At 36.5% G+C, this 23,094-nt stretch overlaps 1 protein-coding gene across 1 annotated transcript in view; it reads left to right on the top strand.

Moving 5' to 3' along the window:
• Positions 1 to 23,094, top strand: part of LOC101893856 (octopamine receptor beta-1R) — a 226,649-nt gene that overhangs the window by 158,661 nt on the left and 44,894 nt on the right. The window contains exons 3-4 of the mRNA XM_059120707.1: positions 5,148 to 5,345; positions 5,462 to 5,633. Of these exons, the coding sequence (XP_058976690.1) occupies positions 5,148 to 5,345; positions 5,462 to 5,633 (370 nt within the window). The remainder of the gene's footprint in view (positions 1 to 5,147; positions 5,346 to 5,461; positions 5,634 to 23,094) is intronic.

Below are 23,094 nucleotides of genomic sequence, written 5' to 3'. Positions count from 1 at the left end.
TATTTTTTTTTTTTTTTTGTTTAATTTCGACATTTTGTGGGTGAGTTGCCGAACTCGATATAAGTTTAACAGTAATATTTCGATTTATCAAGATTGGATCGAATCGAACTCCTTTCGAGAATTATCTTGCGCTCCAGCCAGCCACTGATTTTGCTACAACCTTGCAAATCCTAATAATTGCATCAGTGCTCGGTCAGGTGCGAAAATCGACAATATCAGTCCACTCCATTACATACCTCCCCCACAAAAGGTCAAAATTTTGAAAAATTATAACTCTTATAAAATGTAATAAAAGAGTCCGATTATCTTGAAACTGTATAAATCCCAATACTATTTCTCTCGATTTTCAGTTTTCTTGTAATTTTACCCATACCAATATTGTTATCGTACGAATTTAATTTTTTTTTATTTTTTAGTACGAATTCAGTTCATTTGAGTACATTTGGTACGGCAAAGACCCTCATTCAGCTATTCCTTATTTATTATTCTTATTCCTTACCCAAATACCACATTTTCCAAATACCAACCCCACCTCACAAAAAGTGATCCGAATACAAAATTTCAGGTTTCCAGATCTATTTCTTTATCATATACCAAATGTAGTACCATTTAGTACTTTTCGTACATTTTTTGATACATAACCACCACCAAAGTCTATTTAAAATCTTAACCCTACAGGGTGAGATAAAAAACTTGCAACAAAGTCAAACGCCATAATTTTTACACTTTTTTAATTGTATTGAATGAAAGCAAAATATATGGGAAATGGAATCAAATTTTAGAATAAGTTTAGATTTGTTCGAGTTGTTCACCGTTGGCACGAATTATGGCCTTCAAACGGCCAATGAAACCATCAAACTCTGTCCGAATGTTGTTCTGCGGTATTTTGATCCATTCCAGGCGAAGATTTTGCTTGAGGTGATCGACACTTTGGTATTTTTTAGTGCCAACCTTGCTTTCCAAAATACTCCAGACACAATAGTCCAACGGATTGGTATCCGGAGATTTTGGTGGTCATTGTGCGCTGGGAATGAAGCGAGGAACTTCATTTTGTAACCATTCTTGGGTGGCGCGTGCTGAGTCTTGTTGGCATGTCTAAGGTGTGCGGCCAAAATGTGTGCGTGCCCAAGGCTTTATTTTCGCGATAATATTCGACATTAATTCTGATGCCACGGTCGATTAATACGAGCTGTTATGGCGGCCTACACCATCACCATGGCCGGCGCTTGAGTTCTGGTGGCCAACCGAAGGTGCATATTTTCAGCTGGCCTTTTTGTCAAGTTTGTTTACAAACTGCTGGACAACGCATGTATTCTCATCGGAGAAAATCAAATTCGGCAGTTCACCACTTTCGGCCTAGTGAAGGAACTCTTTAGCTCTGTTGAGTCTATTTTCTTTCTGTTGCGGTGTAAGTTCTTGCACTTTTTGGAATGTCATTGACTTTACCCCGAGCTCATTTTTCAATATTTGCCGAATGGAATATTGCGATATGTTCAGCTCACAGCCATTTTTCGGTCACTGCGACGCGGGTTTCGATCAAGTCGCTTCTTTACTTTTCGGTCCATTTCTGCTGTTTTATTCCGTCCTCTTCCTTGACATCGGGCTACGCTACCAGTATCACGGTACCGAGCGATGGTACGAGACACAAAAGATTTGTTCACATTTAAATGCTGGAGTGCTCTAACGATAGCCACCTGTGGTTTTCCAGCCAAATATAAAGAGATCACAATATCACGCTTGAATTCCATCACGAGTAACTTTTTTTTCGAAAAATTCTCAACAAAATGCTTTTGTAGGCTTGTAAACAATGCAGTGAGCTGTCACTGGTATAATTTTAACAGCTGTCGGACGAGTGGCTTGGAAATAACAGCAGTTTGAAGTTGGTTACAGTTTATTCATCTCACCCTGTATATGGATCTGCCCATGGTACAATGAATTCAAGGTAGGGCAGAACAACCATATGATTTCAATTTTTTTTATTATTCTGGCTTAATATGTCAACTTCATTTGTTTATGTGTGTGTTCTTTTCAATAATAAAAAAATTGTTCAGGAAATATTCAAATTTGGGTGTTTTCAAAATGCATATTGCAACGTATACCTCGACAAAATCTACAGTTTTTGTCGCGAAATAAACCATAAGAGATATATAGAACATGATTTTGAAAAGAAATTTTGACTTTTCATTCATTTTTCGCGGTTTGAAATTATTTATTCAAAATAAATGCATCAAGTTGTTTGATTTTTTATTGTTTTGGTAGCAATTCTGACATTACAAGCCAAACAGGTAGACCTCTATACTTGCAATTTTTTCAAAGTTGACCTACCTTCTCTTCATTGTACCATGGATCTGCCTATCCCGCCGAGCTGAGTCGATCTAGCTATGTTTGTCTGCCTATCCATGTTAATTTGTAATCACGCTATAGGTCCTCACGAAATTGAGCATGGAAGTGGTTTTAAAGTCAGAATAGAAGCCTATGATTTTCTGGAGATGATCGGAGTTGAAATGTACAAAAAACAGAAAAATTTTCTAATTTTGTATGTACTTTACAAGCCACGTGTATAGATCAATCGACACGGAGTTATCCATGGAATTAGAGTTTAGGGCTGGGCCTAAAGGTCACTTCTGGCAGTTACATGAATGCTGATATCCAAGATATCGCATATATAGCAAAATATATAAAATCTGATATATCAAAGAAGGAGATGTTCGCTTGACCGCTTATAACTCAAGAACGGCTGGACGTATTTTGACAATTCTCACCAATTCAGAATGGGCTTTCGTTGTCGTTGTCAAATATGCCAATAAAAAGTGAATAATTTTTGTTATATTACCCTCGTCTCGAAAGAAAATCAGCAAATGAACTATAAACGTATGACCTCCGAAAAGTGATCCTACTTTTCAGCTTTTGAAACTTATAACAATTTTCAATCTAAAACCTTTACCTCTTAAATACCCGCTATCCGAAATGAAATCCTCAACATTAAGCAGCAAACTTTAAGAAATCAATTTTTCACCCACACACTGACATTTTCATTTGCACGCAACTACCCAGTAAACAATTTTTTCCGACTGCTCTGATTTTAGATTTTTTTCCGAAATTTCTGACGTTTTTTTCAGAAATTTCTGATAGAAATTGGTCCGATTTTCTAAACGTTTTTTTTAGAATTTCTGCACATTTTCCTGTGTTTTTAAGCGAAAAAAACTCGAAAAATGTACAAACGGAGAGAGTAGATTGTCTATTGCTCTGGCATATTCTCTCCCACATGTAAACGGATGGTGGTGGTTTGACACATTCTCTCCCATAGTAGTTGTTGTTGTGATCATTCATTTCAAGATCTCAACAACAACAAAGCGCAAAGCAAAAATGCTATTTGTTATTGTTATTGTGAACTGTTAGATATTCCGTTGTAAAAATGTGCGTTTTGTTGTTGTTGTGAATCAGCCTCTTTCTCTTTCGTTCCCAAAAAAATATGATGGAAAAAAATTGCAAAAACAACTACATACCGGTTTTCTGTGTGCACTGCTTTTTATTTTTAGTTCTTGTTTAGCAGTTGAAACAGAAACGTTCTACTGTATGTTATGCAGAGATGGGCATAATGCACTGTATTTTTAGTGCACTAATAATTTCACTATCACTGTTCATTTAGTGGTAGTGCAGTTTTTAATTCCACTACCACTAAAGGGTTAGTGGTAGTGAAAAATAAATTGCACTACCACTAACCCTTTAGTGATATTTAAAAAAAAATTGCACTACCACTAAATTTTAGTGGTAGTGAAAATTCAATAGCACTACCACTAAATTTAGTGGTATTTAAAAAAACTTGCACTAAATTAGTGGTATTTCATAAAAAATAGCACTAAATTAGTGTTATTTAGAAAAGTAATCAAATTTTATGAATATGTTCTATATATTCTGGATTGTTGTTCCCTACTCACTTCAATAAACTTCATTATAGCTGGTATAATACTTATATACATAGTGCTTTTTTTGGCTTCGCTAAAATTTAGTGGTAGTGCAAATTTTTTTTGAAAAATCACTAAATTTAGTGGTAGTGCTATTAAAATTTCACTACCACTAAAATTTAGTGGTAGTGCAATTTTTTTTTAAATATCACTAAAGGGTTAGTGGTAGTGCAATTTATTTTTCACTACCACTAACCCTTTAGTGGTAGTGGAATTAAAAATTGCACTACCACTAATTATTTAATTCTTAGTGCACTAAAAATTTAGTGCAATATGCCCAACCCTGATGTTATGTTCCTAATAAAAATAATATTTATAATGTAAATGTATTATAGATGTAATATTTAAACTACATTTTTACGAAACCCGAAATAAATTGTTTGTTTTTTAAATAAATATGTGTTTTTTTTTTTTTTTCATTTTTAAGTGGTGTGACGATTTTTTCGATATTTCTTCCGAATTCTGAACGATTTCTTTCAGAAAATCGGAACATTCTCCCGAATTCTGAGCGTTTTTTTTTTTCAGAAAATCTGAATTTTATTCCGAATTTTCTTTCGAATTCTGACCGATTTCTTTCAGAAAATCTGAATATTCCGCCGAATTTCCAGACGAATTCTGCCCGATTTCTTTCAGAAATTCGGAGTTGTCCTCCGAATCTTTTCCGAAAATCTAATTTTTTCTCCTATTTTTTCAAGAATTTTCACCGAATTCGGACCGAATTCGTCCAGAAAATCTAATATTTTTTCAGATTTTTTTCAGAAAATCTTTCCGAATTCGGTGACCACGTCTATACAACTTTCGTACCGAAATCGGAAGGAATTCGGAATCAGAATCGGACATTTTTTCAGAGATTCTGACAGAAATCGGACCGAATTCGGCAAAAATTGTTTACTGGGTAGGCGGTCACACAACTACAAACACCCCATTGGGATGAGGCCACAATCCCCTGACTTACACGAATGAGCAGCAAAACATTTGTCATTACCCTCCGTAGTTGAACCTAACTGGCACCCAAAATATCATGCTTCCTCTCTTCTACTATTCCTCCTCTCTCCTCCACACTCTCCCTGTCCCTCTCCCCCTACAGCAAATACGACTTTATGAACGCGAACACACGTTTGCGTGTTTGGCAAACATTTCCATCCGTTTTCACGTGACTTCTTCATATTTGACTATTTACAGGATTATCACCAATTATTTTGTGGTCTCTCTGGCGGTGGCGGATATGCTGGTGGCTCTGTGTGCCATGACCTTTAATGCTTCCGTGGAAATATCCGGCAAATGGATGTTCGGCTCAATCATGTGTGATATGTGGAACAGTTTCGATGTATACTTTTCGACGGCGAGTATCATGCACCTGTGCTGCATATCGGTGGATAGGTAAGTGTTGAAAGGAGATTATGTGTCACCCCCCCCCCCCCCCACCACACACGTAACATACTTCCCTTGCCCGCCTGTTTAATATTTCCTGTTGTGATTCTCTTCCTTCCGCACAGATACTATGCCATTGTCCAGCCACTGGATTATCCTTTAATTATGACACACCGGCGAGTGTTCATCATGTTGGTCATTGTGTGGCTGGCGCCGGCCCTGCTCTCATTTCTGCCCATCTGTTCCGGTTGGTATACGACCAGTGAAAATTGGCGTTACTTAAAGTCAAATCCTCATGTAAGTTAACCTTGAATGTAGATCAGAAGAGCTTTAAAGTCATTATTGGTCAGGTCAAATGGGATGGAGAAGAAGTAGAAGAAGAATGTTTTGTGGGTTGGTGTTTGGGTCTTTTTCCGACAAAATGTAAAGCAATTATTTATAAATATAGGCGGGATGGGTTAATAATGTAAGCGAAGGTCTGGTTTGGTGAAAGTGAGGCCTTTGCGAGAAGATGTGCATTAACGACACCATGTGATCTTGTTATGGCACAGTGGTGAGAGTACGATGTCTTTAAACTTCATACATCCAAAAAAATAGCTGGTAATACGAGATAGATTTGGCCAGGGGCGAAAACTGTATACAGGGTGAGATAAAAAAAACTGCAACAAACTTCAAGCTGCTGTCATTTCTAAGCCACTCGTCCGACAGCTGTTAAAATTATTCCAGTGACAGATCATTATATTGTTTACAAGCGTACAAAAGCATTTTGGTGAGAATTTTCCAGAAAAAAAGTTATTCGTGATGGTATTCAAGCGTGGTAGCGGATTTTTTTATATTTGGCTGGAAAACCAGAAGTGGCTGGTTAGAGCACTCCAACATTTAAATGTGAATAAATCTTTTGTGTCTCGTACCATCGCTCGTTACCGTACCATCGCTCGTTACCGTACCATCGCTCGTTACCGTGGCGAAGCCCGACGTCAAGGAAGTGGATAGAAGAAAACAGCAACAGCAGCAGAAATGGTTCGAAAAATTGAAACCCGCGTCGCAGTGGCCGAAAAATGACTCGTGAGCTGAACATATCACAATATTCCATTCGGCAAGTGTTGAAAATTGAGCTCGGGGTAAAGCCATTGAAAATCCAAAAAGTGCAGGAACTTACACCGCAACAAAAAAAATAGACTCAAAAGAGCTAAAGAGTTGCTTCGCACGGCAACTTCACCACGAAAGTGGTGAACTACCAAAGTTTGGTTTTCTCCGATGAGAAAACATTAGTTGTCCAGCAGTTTGTAAACAAACAAAATGATCGGGTTTACTTGCCAAAGAGGTCAGCTGAAAATGTGCAACTTCGTTTGACCACCAGAACTCAAGTGCCGGCCATGGTGATGGTGTGGGCCGCCATAACAGCCGATGATCGTTCTCCGCTCGTATTAATATACCGTGTCAACAGAATAAATGCCAAATATTATCGCGAAAATAGCCTGGAGGGTGTATTAAAGCCTTGGGCACGCAAACATTTTGGCCGCAGACCTTTGACATTCCAACAGGACTCAGCACCATCGCACTCAGCACGCGCCACCCAAGAATGGTTACAAAATGAAGTTCCTCGCTTCATTTCCAGCTCACAATGGCCACCAAAATCTCCGGATAACAATCTGTTGGACTATTGTGTCTGGAGTATTTTGGAAAGCAAGGTTGGCACTAAAAAATACCAAAGTGTCGATCACCGCCGGGAATGGGCTAAAATACCGCAGAGCAACATTTGGGCAGCGTGTGATGGTTTCATTGGTCGTTTGGAGGCCATAATTCGTGCCAAAGGTGACCAATTCGAACAAATCTAAACTTATTCTAAGATTTGATGCTATTTTTTACTTTCATTCAATAAAATTTTAAAGTAATGTAAAAATTATGTCGTTCGACTTTGTTGATGTTTTATTATCTCACCCTGTGTATTCGAAAATCTTGTTTTTTTAAGAAAAAAAAATCAAGGACTTCCTGCACGAATTGTGAAATGTCTAAAACATTTTTATTAAAGTCCTCCGACCCCAGATTGTAACTTTTGAAGGAACAAACTAAGAAAATTCTATTTGTAGACCACCCGGCTATTAATCGTCCATTTTGTACTACATTCTGCAACAACTTTCTACAACAACAACTACTTAAAGGTCCTGTTAAAAATCTTGGATTTTTAAGACAATCTTGAATTTTAAAAAGATTTTCAACTAACATTTGGAAAATAACAGATAATAATAATAATAGCAGAATAATTAAAAAAAAATGCTACAAGGAATTTCCAGTTAAGGATCATGATGTTAAAAAGAAAAACGATTAAAAAAATATTTTTCAATGATTTTCAAATGATAATTTGTATATTTTTGGCGAGAACTATTTTTTGATAAAAATCGCGGATTTTCAAAGTTTTTTTTATTATTATTATTATTATTGCCGATTTATTTTAAAACATCTTTTCCAAAAACTTTTTGAGATTTTCGTACCTAATAATCATGGAAATGATATAAAGAAATTGAGAAGCCTGAAGGTACCCGGCAAATTTGTGTAACCCCATATGCCACTTTCAGAACTACTACAAATGACAACTTCATACCCTATCCATTTCCGTAGACCCAAAATAATGACAGCTAAATAACAAAACTTACTTATTTGTATTTTATGTAAGTTTCGCGTCAGCAAAAAAAAAATAAATATTAGAAAATTCGAAAATATAGAAGAAAAATCCTTTGAAGTGAATTTGATCACCATTTCAACTCTAGTGTTTTAATAATAGAACATTTGTTTGTTAACTTATTAATTGGCTCTTGGTGACAGTTTGGTAAGAGCACATTGGCAGGTCGAAATAAGAGACTTGTAAGCCATTTTGTAAGTAGTAACTGTTACTTTTTATTATTTATGGGCATTTTCGCGGCATTTGTCTGTTGTAATCACGCTATCTTTCGAACGAATTGAGATAGAAGGCTAAAATTTTGCACACATGTTTATTTTTCCAGTAGGCAGGGCCATGTAGGTCCACGTCTTCATATAGCCCCCATATAACAAATGTACTACAGCCTAAGACAGAAAATTGTCTGTGCAGGTCCACGTCTTCGTATAGCCCCCATATAAAGGTACCTACCTATATTCGGTATTTTGATGATTTAATCATTGTTCTCCGGAATTGTTTCAAATTACGTATTTAGAATTCTTAATTGGATCTACAGTCTGTGACAGAAAATTGTCTATGCAGGTCCAGGTCTTCGTATAGGCCCCATATATCAATACCTCCCTATATTCGGTATTTTGACGAGTTTAGGTACAATACCCACCGAAATTTTTTGAAATGTCGTATTTGAACTTCGTAGTGGATGCTGCAGCCTATGACAGAAAATTATCTATGCTGGTCCAGGTCTTCGCACAGCTCCAATATAACGATACCTCCCTATATACGATATTTTGATGATTTTAGCTACATTATTCACCGTTTAAGTTTCCGAATTTGAATATGGTAATGGCTTATGGCAAACAATGTCCACGTCGTATAGACTTCAATAAAACGGTATCTTTAAAATTTGAACAGAATTTTTTAAGGATTTTATTTTTTGAAAATTTCCAAATTTGTTCCAAATGGTGGAGGGTGTTTGAACTTACTGTTTTTTAAATTGTTTTGATTTTATTTCCTCTTCAAATGTTCCCGATGTCGATTATTAAATACTCCGAAAATGTTGAAATCATAATTTTCGTCGATTATATTTGGAATACACTGTGTCTCCCCGTGCTTTCGTTCGCATCCTCATTGTAATGGCGAACATGCTGCGGCGTTATTTACATGACGTGGTGTGGTTTTACATGTAATTACCGAACTAATTTAATCAAGCCACAAACATGAAAGGCTTGATCACGACGACGTAGTAAATCTCGGGCAGCAGTAAAACAGGAGTGGGCAATATGCAATTAAATCGAGGGCTTTAAACGTTTTAAATTAACCTAAGATGGCGAAGAACATACATTTATGTAATTAAAAGCATTAAAAGTATTTTTGGTTACACTTTTACATCCTCCAGCTTCAAATTTATTAAATATGAAAAAATAATAGAAAAAACAAAGGAATGTTACAAAAAAGCCGTTTTTTACTACGTAAAGAAAGTTTTTAATTAGTATCTTTTGTGAATAAAAAATTAGCCTTTGTACCGACGTTCACTTTTAAATTTTTTGAAGAAGTGTATTCCAACGTTGCTAAATGTGAACTATTTTCGGAACCCTTTATTTTTGTCATACCACCAAAAAAGCATTCGGAAAAATTGTTGATGGGATTTTTTTTTTTTTTTTTTTTTTTTTTTTTTTTTTTTGTAAATATGACGTCTGTAAAATTTCCATATTTTTTTATTAATTTTAAAAACCCCACGCCTCAATTTTTAACGGTAAAGACACACTGTATTTAACTAAAATAAAAAATGTTTTTTGTTATAGAAGTTATTTTTATAATAACTTCTGGGAAGAATATCCCAAACAAAAAACAAAGGAACTGATGAAGATTGGTGGCTCTTTCCGAAACCTGCCTTACCCCCTAGTAAACATTACCATCTTTCTCCACTAATAAACAAACGTTGTTTTTATAAAAACAACAATAGAGGGATAAAGCCTGACCATTTTGCAACAACAAAATACTACGGTATCCCGAACAAACAAGCCAACACTTTTCTAAAATGGGTATGGAAAAATTCTTTTTCAACCAAACTACACATAAGAACTTACAGAATATTTTAGATAAAAATCGATTGAGTTTTTTTCAAAAACTGCTGCCATCGAGACTTTTTATTAAGATTTCGGAGTAATAGTAAAAAAGGGGAATGAAGTTCAGTCAGGAGGCATATGGATACTTCGAGGAAGAACGAAAAGATAATTCACTTGCAGCTTTAATTTGACCTATCTAAGGTTATCAATAATGTACCCCTTACCTTGATTCAAGGTATTGAGCATTATTTTGGCGGAGTTCCTCCCCCTAACACTTGTTGACGATGCACGGTGGTTCATGGTTCAACTAGCAAGTGTCCGCTTCTTCGTCAGTGAAAAGTCCACCTTAAAATGTAAGATTCGTTCCAACAGTTCATGTTAGGCCCTTTTACTACTCAAAATATACAATTGGTTCAGTTTGACAATTGTTTTTAATAAAAACGTCATACACAGTACTAAATTTTCTGACTTTCGAAGTTTTTGATATTATGAAAGTTTTTCCTTTATGGAAAAGGATAATGGGAATATTTTTCTCAGCCTTTTCACAAAACAAAAATAAATAATTTTGACGTTTACCAAGGAGGGTATTATTAAAACCATTCCGCAATGGACCCACATCCAATTTTTCTGTCCAAAACTATTTCAATGTCTCCATATGTGAACTTAAGAAACCTGCAGTGGCCTCAATATCAAATTTCAGAATTTCTGTATTATCCCAATAATTAATTTTTGTCACATTTAGTAGGCATATCCATAGCAATCTACATCTCTCCATCGCTGATACCAACAGTGATCCAAAATATGTACCTTTCGAACAATTATACTACGCATTTGAAAAACTACTGCCAGATCTCAACTGCAGATACCAACAGAGACCTCAATATCAAATTTCGGGATTCCACCTCCATACAATCACTTAGTACCAAATTTAGTAACATTTAGTAGTAGTACTACTACGATCTCAATTCTAAACACAAATAGTTATCGGCATATACAGTGTCAGGTTTAAGCTCTATTCTTTCACCCAATACTAAATCTAGTATCATTTAGTACTTTTCGTACAATTATAGGACGCAATTCCAGACCACTTCCAAATATCAACCTTAGATACCAATTGTTATCTTAATATCAAATTTCTGAATTGTATCTCTATCCCTTCAAAAAATAACACATTTAGTACTTTTCGATCAATTATAGGACTCATTTCCAAAAACCACATTCATATTTTAATCCCAGATACCAACACATACCTTAATATCCAATTTCGAGATTCCAGCTCTACAATATCATCCAACACTAAATTTAGTATTTAGTAATTTAGTAACTTTTCGTATTATTTTAGTACTAATTTGCAAAATCGTTTCATACCTTAATTATAGACACCAACAATTATCAGAATATAAAATTTCATGGTATTAGCTATTTAGTACACTCTTCCAAAAACCCACCTCCAAATCTTAACCTCACATACCAACAGTTATCCAAATATCAAATTTTCTGAATTTTATCCTTCCTTAAACTATGACCTAATTTTGTAACATTCACTATTTTTCGTACAATTATAGTGCACATTTTCTAGGCAATCCTCATATCTCAAGTGATCCTCATACCAAAATTTTAGAATTTCAGCTCTATTCATTTACCCAATTCCAAACTCTATCTCATTTCGTAATTTTTGGTACAAATATAGGACACATTTCCAAATATGTATCCTAAACAAAAAAAATTGGGAATTTTATATTTATCCCTCCAACCAAGGCCAAATTTAGTACAATTTAGTACTTTTCGTAAAATGTTAGCACGCATTTTCAAAACAATCTCCATATCACAACTTAAGATACAAACAGAGACCTTAATATCAAATTTCAGGATTTCTGCTCAATTCCTTCACCCAATTCCCAATTTAGTACCACATAGTACTTTTCGTACACATATAGGACGCATTTCATAACAACCGCCAAAGCTCATACCATTGGTAATCTAAATGTAAATCTTGGAATTTCATCACTGTCCCTTCAACCAAGAAAAAAATTTAGTACCACTTAGCACTTTTCGAACAATTGTTGTACGCATTTTCAAAACAATCTCTATATCTCAACCTCAAATACCAACAGTGACCCTAATATCAAATTTCAGGATTTCACCTCAATTCCTTCACCCAATTTCCAATTTAGTACAACTAAGTCATTTTCGAATAAATATAGAACTCATTTCCAAATATAGTACCCTTGAGAACTTTTCGTACAATTGTAGTACACATTTCATATCTTCAAATTTCAGGATATCAACCCTAGTCCTTTACCCAATACCAATGTAGTACTTTTCGTACAAATATAGGACGTATTTCCAAACCATCGCCAAATCTCGAACACAGTACGAAAAGTACTACATTTGGTATTAGGTGAATCTAAACATCAAATTTAAGAAAATTATCTATATCCCTTCACCCAATACTAAATATAGTACCATTCAGTACTTATTGTACAATTATAGAACACATTTTCGAAATCAGCTCCATATATGCCAGTGACCCCAATACAAAATTTCAGCTTTCAAGCACTACCGGCGAACAGGTACCAAATATAGCACTATTTAGTACTTTTCGAACACTTTTGTTGTACACATTTCCATAACCAACTCTATATCACAAACCTAAGACAAGGACCTCAGTACAACATTTCCAAACTTCAGGTTCATCCATTCACCCTAAACCAAAACTATTCTAAATTTAGTACCATTTAGTACAGTTCACACACTAAGTACAAATTTCCGAAACCACCTTCACCTTTGGCACGCATGATGGCCTTCAAACGGCCAATGAAACCGTCACACGCTGCCCGAATGTTTCTCTGCGGTATTTTGAGCCATTCCCGGCGAAGCGCTTGCTTGAGTGCCAACCTTACTTTCCAAAATACTCCAGGCACAATAGTCCAACGGATTGAAATCCGGAAATGTTGGTGGCCAGTGTGCGGTGGAAATGAAGCGAGGAACCTCATTTTGTAACCTATTGGAATGTCCAAGGTCTGCGGCCAAAATGTCTGCGTGCCCAAGGCTTTAATACACCCTCCAGAATATTTTCGCGATAATATTCGGTACTTATTCTGATGCCACGGTCGATTAATACGAGCAGAGAGCGACCATCGTCTGCCATGACGGCCCACGCCAACACCATGGCCGGCGTGCGCCTGAGTTCTGGTGGCGTATCGAAGGTACACTTTTTCCCTCTAACCTCTTTGGCAATTAAACACGATCAACACGATTTTGTTTGTTTACAAACTGCTGGACAATCTTATCGGAATGTTTTCTCATCGGAGAAAACCAAATTTGGCAGTTCACCACCTTCGGCCAAGCGAAGCAACTCTTCAGCTCTTTTGAGTCTATTTTCTTTCGATTGCGGTGTAAGTTCTTGCACTTTTTGAAATTTTAATGGCTAATGGCTTTACCCCGAGCTCCAAGTGGAATATTGCGATATGTTCAGCTCACGACCACTGCGATTCGGGTTTCGATCAAGTCGTTCTTTACTTTTCGAACCATTTCTGCTGATGTTCATTGACGTCAGGCTACGCTACCAGTATCTTGGTACCATCGCTCGTTACAGGACACAAAAGATTTATTCACATTTAAATGCTGGAGTGCTCTAACGATAGCCACATGTGTTTTTCCACCCAAATATAAAGAAATCACTATCACGCTTGAATTCCATCACGAATAACTTTTTTTCTGGAAAATTCTCACCAAAATGCCTTGAGCTGCCCCTGGCATAATTTTAACAGCTGTCGGACGAGTAGCTTAAAAATGACAGCAGTCTGAAGTTGGTTGCAGTTTTTTTTTTCATATCACCCTATAGTACGTACATACAAAACCAATTCGTTCTCAGGCAAATATACCAACAGAGGCCTCAATATCAAGTTTTAGAATTCCGGACTTATCCCTTCATACAAAACCCAATTTAGTACCACTTACTACTTTTCGTACAAATATCGGATGCATTTCAAACCACCGCCAAATTTCAAACACAAATTCCATCTATAATCTAAATACAAATCTTGGAATTATATCTATATCCCTTCAACCAATACCAAATATAGTACCATTCATAACTTTTCGTACAATCTGTATTTTTTCATATAATTATGGAACACATATCCGAAACTACCTACATATGTCCAGGCTATAAATGAACTGCGAGCCTTATACAAAATTTCTGATTTCAAGCACTACTGGTGAACAGGTACCGAATTGTACCAAATAAAGTACTATTTAGTACTTTTCGAGCACTTTCATCAGTAACTCTTATTCCGTTTCTTTATTTCAAAGTATTCAGTTTTTAGCACATTATCCAGCTATCAGTGCCATTCAATCCCAAGCATAAACATCATTTATCGCCTCTCGATACCGCAATCTGTTCATTGCTACTTTTTTCCAACCTCATTTTGGAAAAATAGGGTCCGGGATAGGTAGGAATTTCAAGAATTCCTCTCAAGAATTTGATTTATTATTGACCCTTTATATTTAGATAGGCATTTTAAGTTACCCGGAGTCACCTGTAGTATCACATAACACAACAAGACTCGTAACTACACCATGCTGTGTTCTTCCTTTTAATTAAAATTCCCAATCGATTAAGTATCCATCGAATCAAACACACACCTACTCTGAACTGTCTCATTCAAGCATCTACTCTTGACATTGAATTAATTCCACCTCTTCTTGTATGTATGTGTGTGTGTGTATCGGAGTGAGTCACATGGATGGTAACCTATGATCATCGTCGATGGCTATAAATTACCATACAAATATTTGTGTTCCAGATTATACACAGGTATTGCCAGTCAACTGAGAAAGCACCTCACACAGGCTCTTTTCACCTTTCCCAAAAAAAGAAAGGGAGAAAAAAAGAAAGTCCTCACAATGAAACACCTTCCATTCCACAGGTTGGCCATACCGGTGGTGGCCATTGAAGCTTGCATTCGTTTATTAAATGTTTACTTCGAACAATAATTGCTGCCGGTTGTGATGGCAGTTCGGTTGTTCGGTCGTTCGCTCGCTCGTTCAAGTGGTTGTTACAGCTGTTGGTGTGTTTTGCAGCAGGGCATTTTCATTTAATGCCCTTAACAAACAAATAAACAAAAACAAACCACAAAAAACACACAATTTCCAGAAACACCATTGCCTACCCCTCTCCCCTCCCCCACCCTTCTTACCACAATACAAATATTACCTTCCAGTATGCATATCCTTGCCCAGGGAACCAACAGCCACAATGCGTTGTCGAAGTAAAATGAACAATTACAACAATAACAACAACAACGTTAGTACGCGGCATAAGTAGGTTCGAAACGACGGCAATGTTTTGCAAGACATTCCAATGTTAACGACAACGTGCGGCAACGACTACGACAATGACAACGACAACAGCAGCAATAACAACAACTGTGACAACTGCCTTTAAAAGGAAATTCTAATTAAGTTAAGCTTTTTTCTTCCTCTTCTTCGTCTTCCTTTCCTTTTGCTGTTTTTTCCTTCTTTCCTTGTCTTCTTCCTCAACAGTTAGTTGTTTAAAGCGCATTTAAGCCATTTGAAATTCCTTCAGAAGGGGAGGCCATGTTTATTAGCGCCGTTCTTTAAATATTTATGTGGAAATGTTTAAAATTAAAGAAACATGTTGTTTTAATTGTTATTTATTTTTTTAAAGTTAATTAACGTTGTTCTTTATTTTGGGAGAGATAAAGATTGTTGTTTTAAAATAACAACGAAATGTGTGAGGAAAGTAAACTACGAAACGCATTATTTTAAATTTATTTTCAAATCTTAAATTGAGTTAGATTATCTTGGCTGAATTTTTTTAAATACCTAACTTCAAATATCATACATTTCAATTCTACGGAAAATATATCAAGATGATAAAATAATTTTTCCATGACCTCCTGTCCGAAAATCAGGATTGTTTAGGAAAAATTTTCTGGAATCATATGAGCGAAAATCTTGGATTTTTTAGACATTTTAAGAACTTTTTTAAGAATCTCCTGACCGAAAATATAATATTTTTTAAAAAAAATTTCATACAATTTTTAAGGTCCTTCTAACAGAAAATCTTAATTTTTTCAGAATACTTTTTAACATTTTTAACAATATTGGTTTTCCTTACTAAAAATGTCTGATTTTGCATTTTTTTATTTTTTGTCATACCTACACCACATATTGGTAAGAGTATCATGTATTTATGCATTTGTTTGTAACATGCAAAGGGAAGCGAGATAGACCCGTAGTTATTTTTGAGAATCTTCTTAGAATGACTTTCTGAGTCGATTTATGCATGTCAATCCCTTCGTCAGTCGGCCAATGTATTTTGTGTTAATTGTGCATCAAATGGCCAATATCAGTCGAAATGACATGAATTTTGGCACATCCGATCGAATTCGGTCTAGATGCAAATACTAAATTTGGAGAAAATTGGTTCAGATATAGCTATAGCTCCCATATATATATATATATATATATATATATATATATATATATATATATATATATATATATTTCATCCGATTAGGGGTTTTAAGTCCCTTCCATGCGTAATATGCACTACACAACAATAATCGTTGGTGTCAGATATCAGATACCACCCAGAATTGCCTTTGTCAAATTTTATAAAGATCGGTTCAGATTTGCTCTCATATATATCATTATCCAATATCATGTTTATTGTGCACCAAATGTCTAATATCAACTCAAATGAATTGTGGCACTCACGACAAGTTTAGATTTATTCGAATTGGTCACATCTGGCTCGAATTATGGCCTTCAAACGCTCTGCGGTATTTTGGTCCATTTGCGGCGAAGCGCTTGCTTGAGGTGATTGACACTTTGGTAATTTTTTGTGCCAACCTTGCTTTCAATAATACTCCAGACACAAGAGTCCAACGGATTGGTATCCGGAGATTTTGGTGGCCATTGTGCGCTGGAAATGAAGCGAGGAACCTCATTTTGCAACTATTCATGGGTGGCGCGTGCTGAATGCGATGGTGCTGAGTCCTGTTGGAATGTCCAAGGTCTGCGGCCAAAATGTTTGCGTGCCCTCCATAATATTTTAACGATAATACTTGGCATATTTTTCTGATGCGACGGTCGATTAATACGAGCGGTGAGCGACCATCGGCTGTTGTGGCGGCTCACACCATCACCATGGCCGGCGCTTGAGTTCTGGTGTCCAACCGAAGGTGCACATTTTCAGCTGACCTTTTTGGCTATTAAACGCGATCATTGTGTTTGTTTACAAACTGCTGGACAACGAATGTTTTCTAATCGGAGAAAATCAAATTCGGCAGTTCACCACTTTCGGCTAAGCGAAGCAACTCTTTAGCTCTTTTGAGTATATTTTCTTTCTGTTGCGGTGTAAGTACTTGCACTTTTTGGAATTTCAATGGCTAATGGCTTTACCCCGAGCTCATTTTTCAATATTTGCCGAATGGAATATTGCGATATGTTCAGCTCACGAGCCATTTTCGGCCACTGCGACGCGGGTTTCGATCAAGTCCCTTCTTTACTTTTCGCACCATTTCTGCTGATGTTGCTGTTTTCTTCCGTCAACTTCCTTGACGTCGGGCTACGCTACCAGTATCACAGTAACGAGCGATGGCACAAGACACAAAAGATTTATTCACATTTAAATGCTGGAGTGTTCTAACGATAGCCACCTGTGATTTTCCAGCTAAAAAAAAGAAATCACACTATCACACTTGAATTTCATCACGAATAGCTATTTTTCTGGAAAATTCTCACCAAAATGCTTTTCAACGCTTGTAAACAATATAATAAGCTGTCACTGGAATATTTTCAACAGCTGTCGGACGAGTGGCTTAGAAATGACTGCAGTCTGAAGTCGATTGCAGTTTTTTCGTCTCACGCTGTATATCATTCGGGTCTTATTGATATAACATATTTAGGCTCTAGGTCCCTTTGGGCTAAATACGTTTCAAAACGTTTGAAGCCATCCGTCTAGCTGGAGCTCACGATAACTCTCGAAGGGAGTACCCGACTTGGTCCAAACTTAGTACTTCGCAATATTATTATCAAATTGTTATAACATTTCTAAAATTTGGCACCTCTCAACATTTCTACCAGCACAAGGTCTGCTGCGTAGGTGGGATATATTGGTACACTCCAGCTTTTACATCTCCGAAACGGGTCAAAATTTGTAATAGCCACGAAGCTTGTAAAACGCGGAATGAGCATCCGATTCCTTTCAAATTCAGCATATCTCAAAATATCTATCAACACTAGATCTGTTGCAAGATGGTAGATTTCGAACCACTCCTTCTTGTATCACCTCTCAAAAAGGGTTAACATTTTCAATGACCAAAACGATCATAAAATGCGAATTGAATAATGAAACCAGTCCTGGTGTGAAGATAAAAAAATATAGAACCACTCTTTCTGGCACTTCCCCCACAAAAAGTCTAAATTTGGAATAATTGTGACTCTTATAAAATGTGAAATGGAAGTCCGATGGTCTTCAATTTCGACACATCGCAATATTTTTATTAGGAAAAGATCTGGTGCGAAGATGACTGTAACTCAGGAAACAATACCGAGATTTGTTATGCATAAGAACCTTGGTATTCACGTCATTTTTCATATAAAGGTCAAGATCGGTTCAAGCATTCTAACCCGATGCAACTTCTGAAAATGCTTGTAATTTTTGAAATGTTCTTGAACATCAGGTGGAATCTAGAATTTGTCAGAATCATGGTGCAACACTTATATCTTCAAACTTACAAATGTCATTATATTATGTTTAGCATGCAATATGAAAATGTGCACCAGGATTTTTTTTTGTGATGACTCTATATTCTGCCTCACCCTCCCCGTAATTTGTACTCATCACAACTTTTGTATTATTGCAATTCTTTAGAGCCGTTGGCGTATTTGTTCGCGCAATGAAAGGTTTCGTGTCGTAGAATAAATTTCCAATGATAATAGAGTTGAGGCAGACACTAAAATACCTCCACACACAACAACACCTACACTCACCCTCGCAAAAGCCTCACTTCAATGTTTTGCCATTTCTCACGGTAGCAATGGTTGGAAAAAAACCTAAGTTTCGCTGGCAAAATTGATTTATACACTTCGACTTGCTTTTGATAAAAAAGAAGAAGAACATTGAAATATGTAAAATATGCTGCACACACATACACACGCAGCTCACTGGGAAGAGTAACGGAATGTTTGCCTAGATGTTTTCCCCCCTCCATAATAGTTGTGCGTGTATATCATCCATTATCTATTTAGCTTTTCCATTATTTATTCTTAAAACTCACAGCAACAACATGAAAAGCACCACATCCTACCTCTCTCGCCCACGCGATTGCAGTTTGCTGGCATTCATGCAAACACTCACCAATACAAATGAAACTACATTTCCCCAAGTAAATAAGATATACGCTTCCTTCCGTTCCTTGCCTTGGATAGGGATTTTTACAGCTCTAAGGAAGCGTTTGTGCCAGTCGATGTGCAAAATTCAATCTATAAACGTCAAAATGTAATGTGGTAGGGATCTGCCGGTACCTTGTGTCCCTCCATCTCCACCTCCATCTATTTATTATGGCATTAATGCTGCTGCTGATGTTCAACAATATAATTATGTTTTCTTCCTTTTGTTACCATTTTTCATTGCCACAAAGCGGATGTAGTTATGGGAGAATGGGTTTTACATTATATTGGAATGCTTTCAATATTGTGGTAAAATCTATAATACTATTTAAGGGTATAATGGAACTGATGATGGAATGGTAAATAGGGTTTGGGAATTTTTGCAAAAAAATGTGTCATATAACATATTATATTTAAAGTCAAGTTGCTAAGGTCAGCAATATATGCGTGATATCTCCGAGATCTTCTTAAGGGTCTTCTATCGATATAAGGCTTCTATCACAACAAAGATCGCCTACCCTTAGAAGGCCTTTGGAAGTATTTCTAGAAGACCAACGGAAGGCCTTCTACTCTCTTCTTCAATCAGAAGACCTGTTCCAGGTCTGTTGTCTCTTAAGACCTGTGGGGATACTTAAAAAAAATAGAAGTCTTGTAAAAAGTCTTCTGCTCTTACAAAACCTGGCGATGGTTTCCTGTCCGCAGATGACCTGTAAAGGGTTAGATAACCATTTCGTTCAAAACATTGAAATGTAAGAAATTTTGATAGTTTTTATTCGAAATCTTTGATTCTTTGGTGTAAAATTATTTTGATGGGGTACCAGGGTGGACTGATACACCCCTTTAATACCCTCAGCCATATGGCTAGAGGAAAATGTATATATATATTTTTCAAATTTTATTGAATGAAATTTTAGAATAAGTTTAGATTTGTTCGAATTGGTCATCTTTGTCACGAATTATGGCTTTCAAACGATCAATGAAACCGTCACACGCTGCCCGAATGTTGTTCTGCGATATTTTGGCCCATTCCCGGCGAAGCGCCTGCTTGAGTGCCAACCTTGCTTTCCAAAATACTCCAGACACAAAAGTTCAACGGATTGGTATCCGGAGATTTTGGTGGCCATTGTGCGCTGGAAATGAAGCGAGCAACCTCATTGCGTAACCATTCTTCGGTGGCGCGTGCTGAGTTCTGTTGGAATGACCAAGGTCTGCGACCAAAATGTTGCGTGCCCAAGGCTTTAATTCACTCTCCAGAATATTTTCGCGATAATATTCGGCATTTATTCTGATGCCACGGTCAATTAATGCGAGCGGAGAGCGACCATCGGCTGTTATGGCGGTCCACACCATCACCATGGCCGGCGCTGAGTTCTAGTGGCCAATCGAAGGCGCACAGCTGACCTCTTTGCTAAGTACACTGATGGACAACGAACGTTTTCTCATCGGAGAAAATCATATTCGGCATTCAACACTTTCGGCCAAGCGAAGCAAACTCTTTTGCTCTTTTGAGTCTATTTTCTTTCATTTATCTTTCTGTTGCGGTGTAAGTTCTTCCACTTTTTGGAATTTCAATGGCTTTACCCCAAGCTCATTTTTCAATATTTACCGAATGGAATATTGCGATATGTTCAGCTCACGAGCCATTTTTCGGCCACTGCGAGGCGGGTTTTGATCAAGTCGCTTCTTTACTTTTCGAATCATTTCTGCTAATGTTGCTGTTTTCTTCCTTCCACTTCATTGACGTCGGTCTCCGCTACGCCAGTATCACGGTAACGAGCAATGGTACGACACACTAAAGATTTGTTCACATTTAAATGCTAGAGTGGGTATTGTGGTTTTCCAGCCAAATATAAATAAATCACACTATCACGCTTGAATTCCATCAGGAATAACTTTTTTTCTTAAAAATTCTCATCAAAATGCTTCTGTACGCTTGTAAACAATATAATGAGCTGTCACTGGAATAATTTTAACAGCTATGGGACCAGAGGCTTAGAAATGACAGCAGTCTGAAGTTGGTTGCAGTTTTTTCATCTCAGCCTGTATATATTCCATATCAGCTTAAAAAAAATTAATATAAATAAAATCGAACGAATTACAAATTGGCATATCGAATAACTAAAAATAACTAAGATCTCTTTAAAAAAAAGGGTTAGATATAATACTGACAGAAAAATTGATACACTCGAAGTTTATACAAAGTCGAAAAACAAATTCTTTTTTTTTCAGAATTATTCTTTAAAAATATCAATATATTTTTAGGCAGGTACTGAAAAGGTTTACCGATATTCCAAATATTCGCTTTAGATCTAGTGTCTGTAGGCACATTATAAAATGTAAAGTTTGAGGAAATTTAGGAAGTTATCTTGAATTTTTCGCCGATTTTCGCATCTGTCTTTAGTCTGAGATAAAAAATAATAAAAAGGGTACTTTCAAACATACGCTTTTAACAAGAGTTTTAGTTAAATATCCTCAGCCCATATGTCTGGCTGTTTAGTGATAAGAGGTACCCCTATTTGGTCTAAACTTTTCACATTCTAATATTGAGTGTCAGCCTAAGATAAAGTTAAACAAGTTAAAAAATATCGGTCGGTTTTGCCGACAAATTTATACCCTTAGCCTTGCGTATGATCGTTCAAACTGTTGACCATATATGGAGGAGGTTCCGCAGGAGTGGGACAATGTTGTCCTTTTCGTATCTAAACTAGGTCTGATATTATAACATTTGGGCTATATCAACTACTTCCTTCATATTTTATGAGATCTTAAATAATTTTTCAAAATGTTGAAATAAGGATGAGGTTATATATGGTACCTCGTGCGGACCGGATTCGACTTACGCTGATAAAAATATTGGTATGTGCAAAATTTAAAGAGATTCGAATCTTTATTGCGAATAATCAAGATGTTGAACTTTTTGAGGGAGGTACCAGAAGGAGTGGACCTATAAATTCCACGTTGAAATCAGATCTCAGGTTGAGAGAAATTTTTAGATCTACCAAGTTTGACTTGCTTCGCATGTTAGGTGAGATATATGTATTGAAAAGAGTACCCGTTGTGGGAACGGTACTTGAAAGTAGGTACCAGTAGGGGTTCGCAGATATCATCTTTACAACAGATCTTGTGTTAGCAAAACTGTTTGTATGTGTGAAATTTGAAGAAAAATTGTATGCTTATTTCTCTTTCTTTGATCGTTGAACCCTATTTGGTGAAGGTACCAGAAGAAATAGTCCGATCTCTATACTTTATAATAGATCTTGTGGTGATGGAAATATTGAGAAGCACCAAGTCTGAATGGGATGAGATGTTAATTTCGCGTTTTATTTGCTTCGTGAATATTCAAACTTTTGACCCTTTGTGTGGGAGGTACCGGAACGAGTGGACCAATATATGCCATCTTTACTGCAGGTGTTAGTAGAAATAATGAGAAGTGTAAAATATGAAGAGAACCGGAGTCTTATTTCGGATTTTATGATATATGAGCTTCATGGATATTCAAAATTTCGACCTTTGTGCGGGAGGTAACAGAAGGAGTGGACCGATATATTCCACCTTATCACCAGATCTTTGGCTAATAAAATTATTAGGATGTGTTAAATTTAAAACA

This window comes from Musca domestica, unplaced genomic scaffold, assembly GCF_030504385.1.
Source record: "Musca domestica strain aabys unplaced genomic scaffold, Musca_domestica.polishedcontigs.V.1.1 1, whole genome shotgun sequence".
Taxonomy (NCBI): Eukaryota; Metazoa; Arthropoda; class Insecta; order Diptera; family Muscidae; genus Musca; species Musca domestica.
Note: the sequence above shows the minus strand (reverse complement) of the source record. Positions and strands in the feature narration are given on the sequence as shown.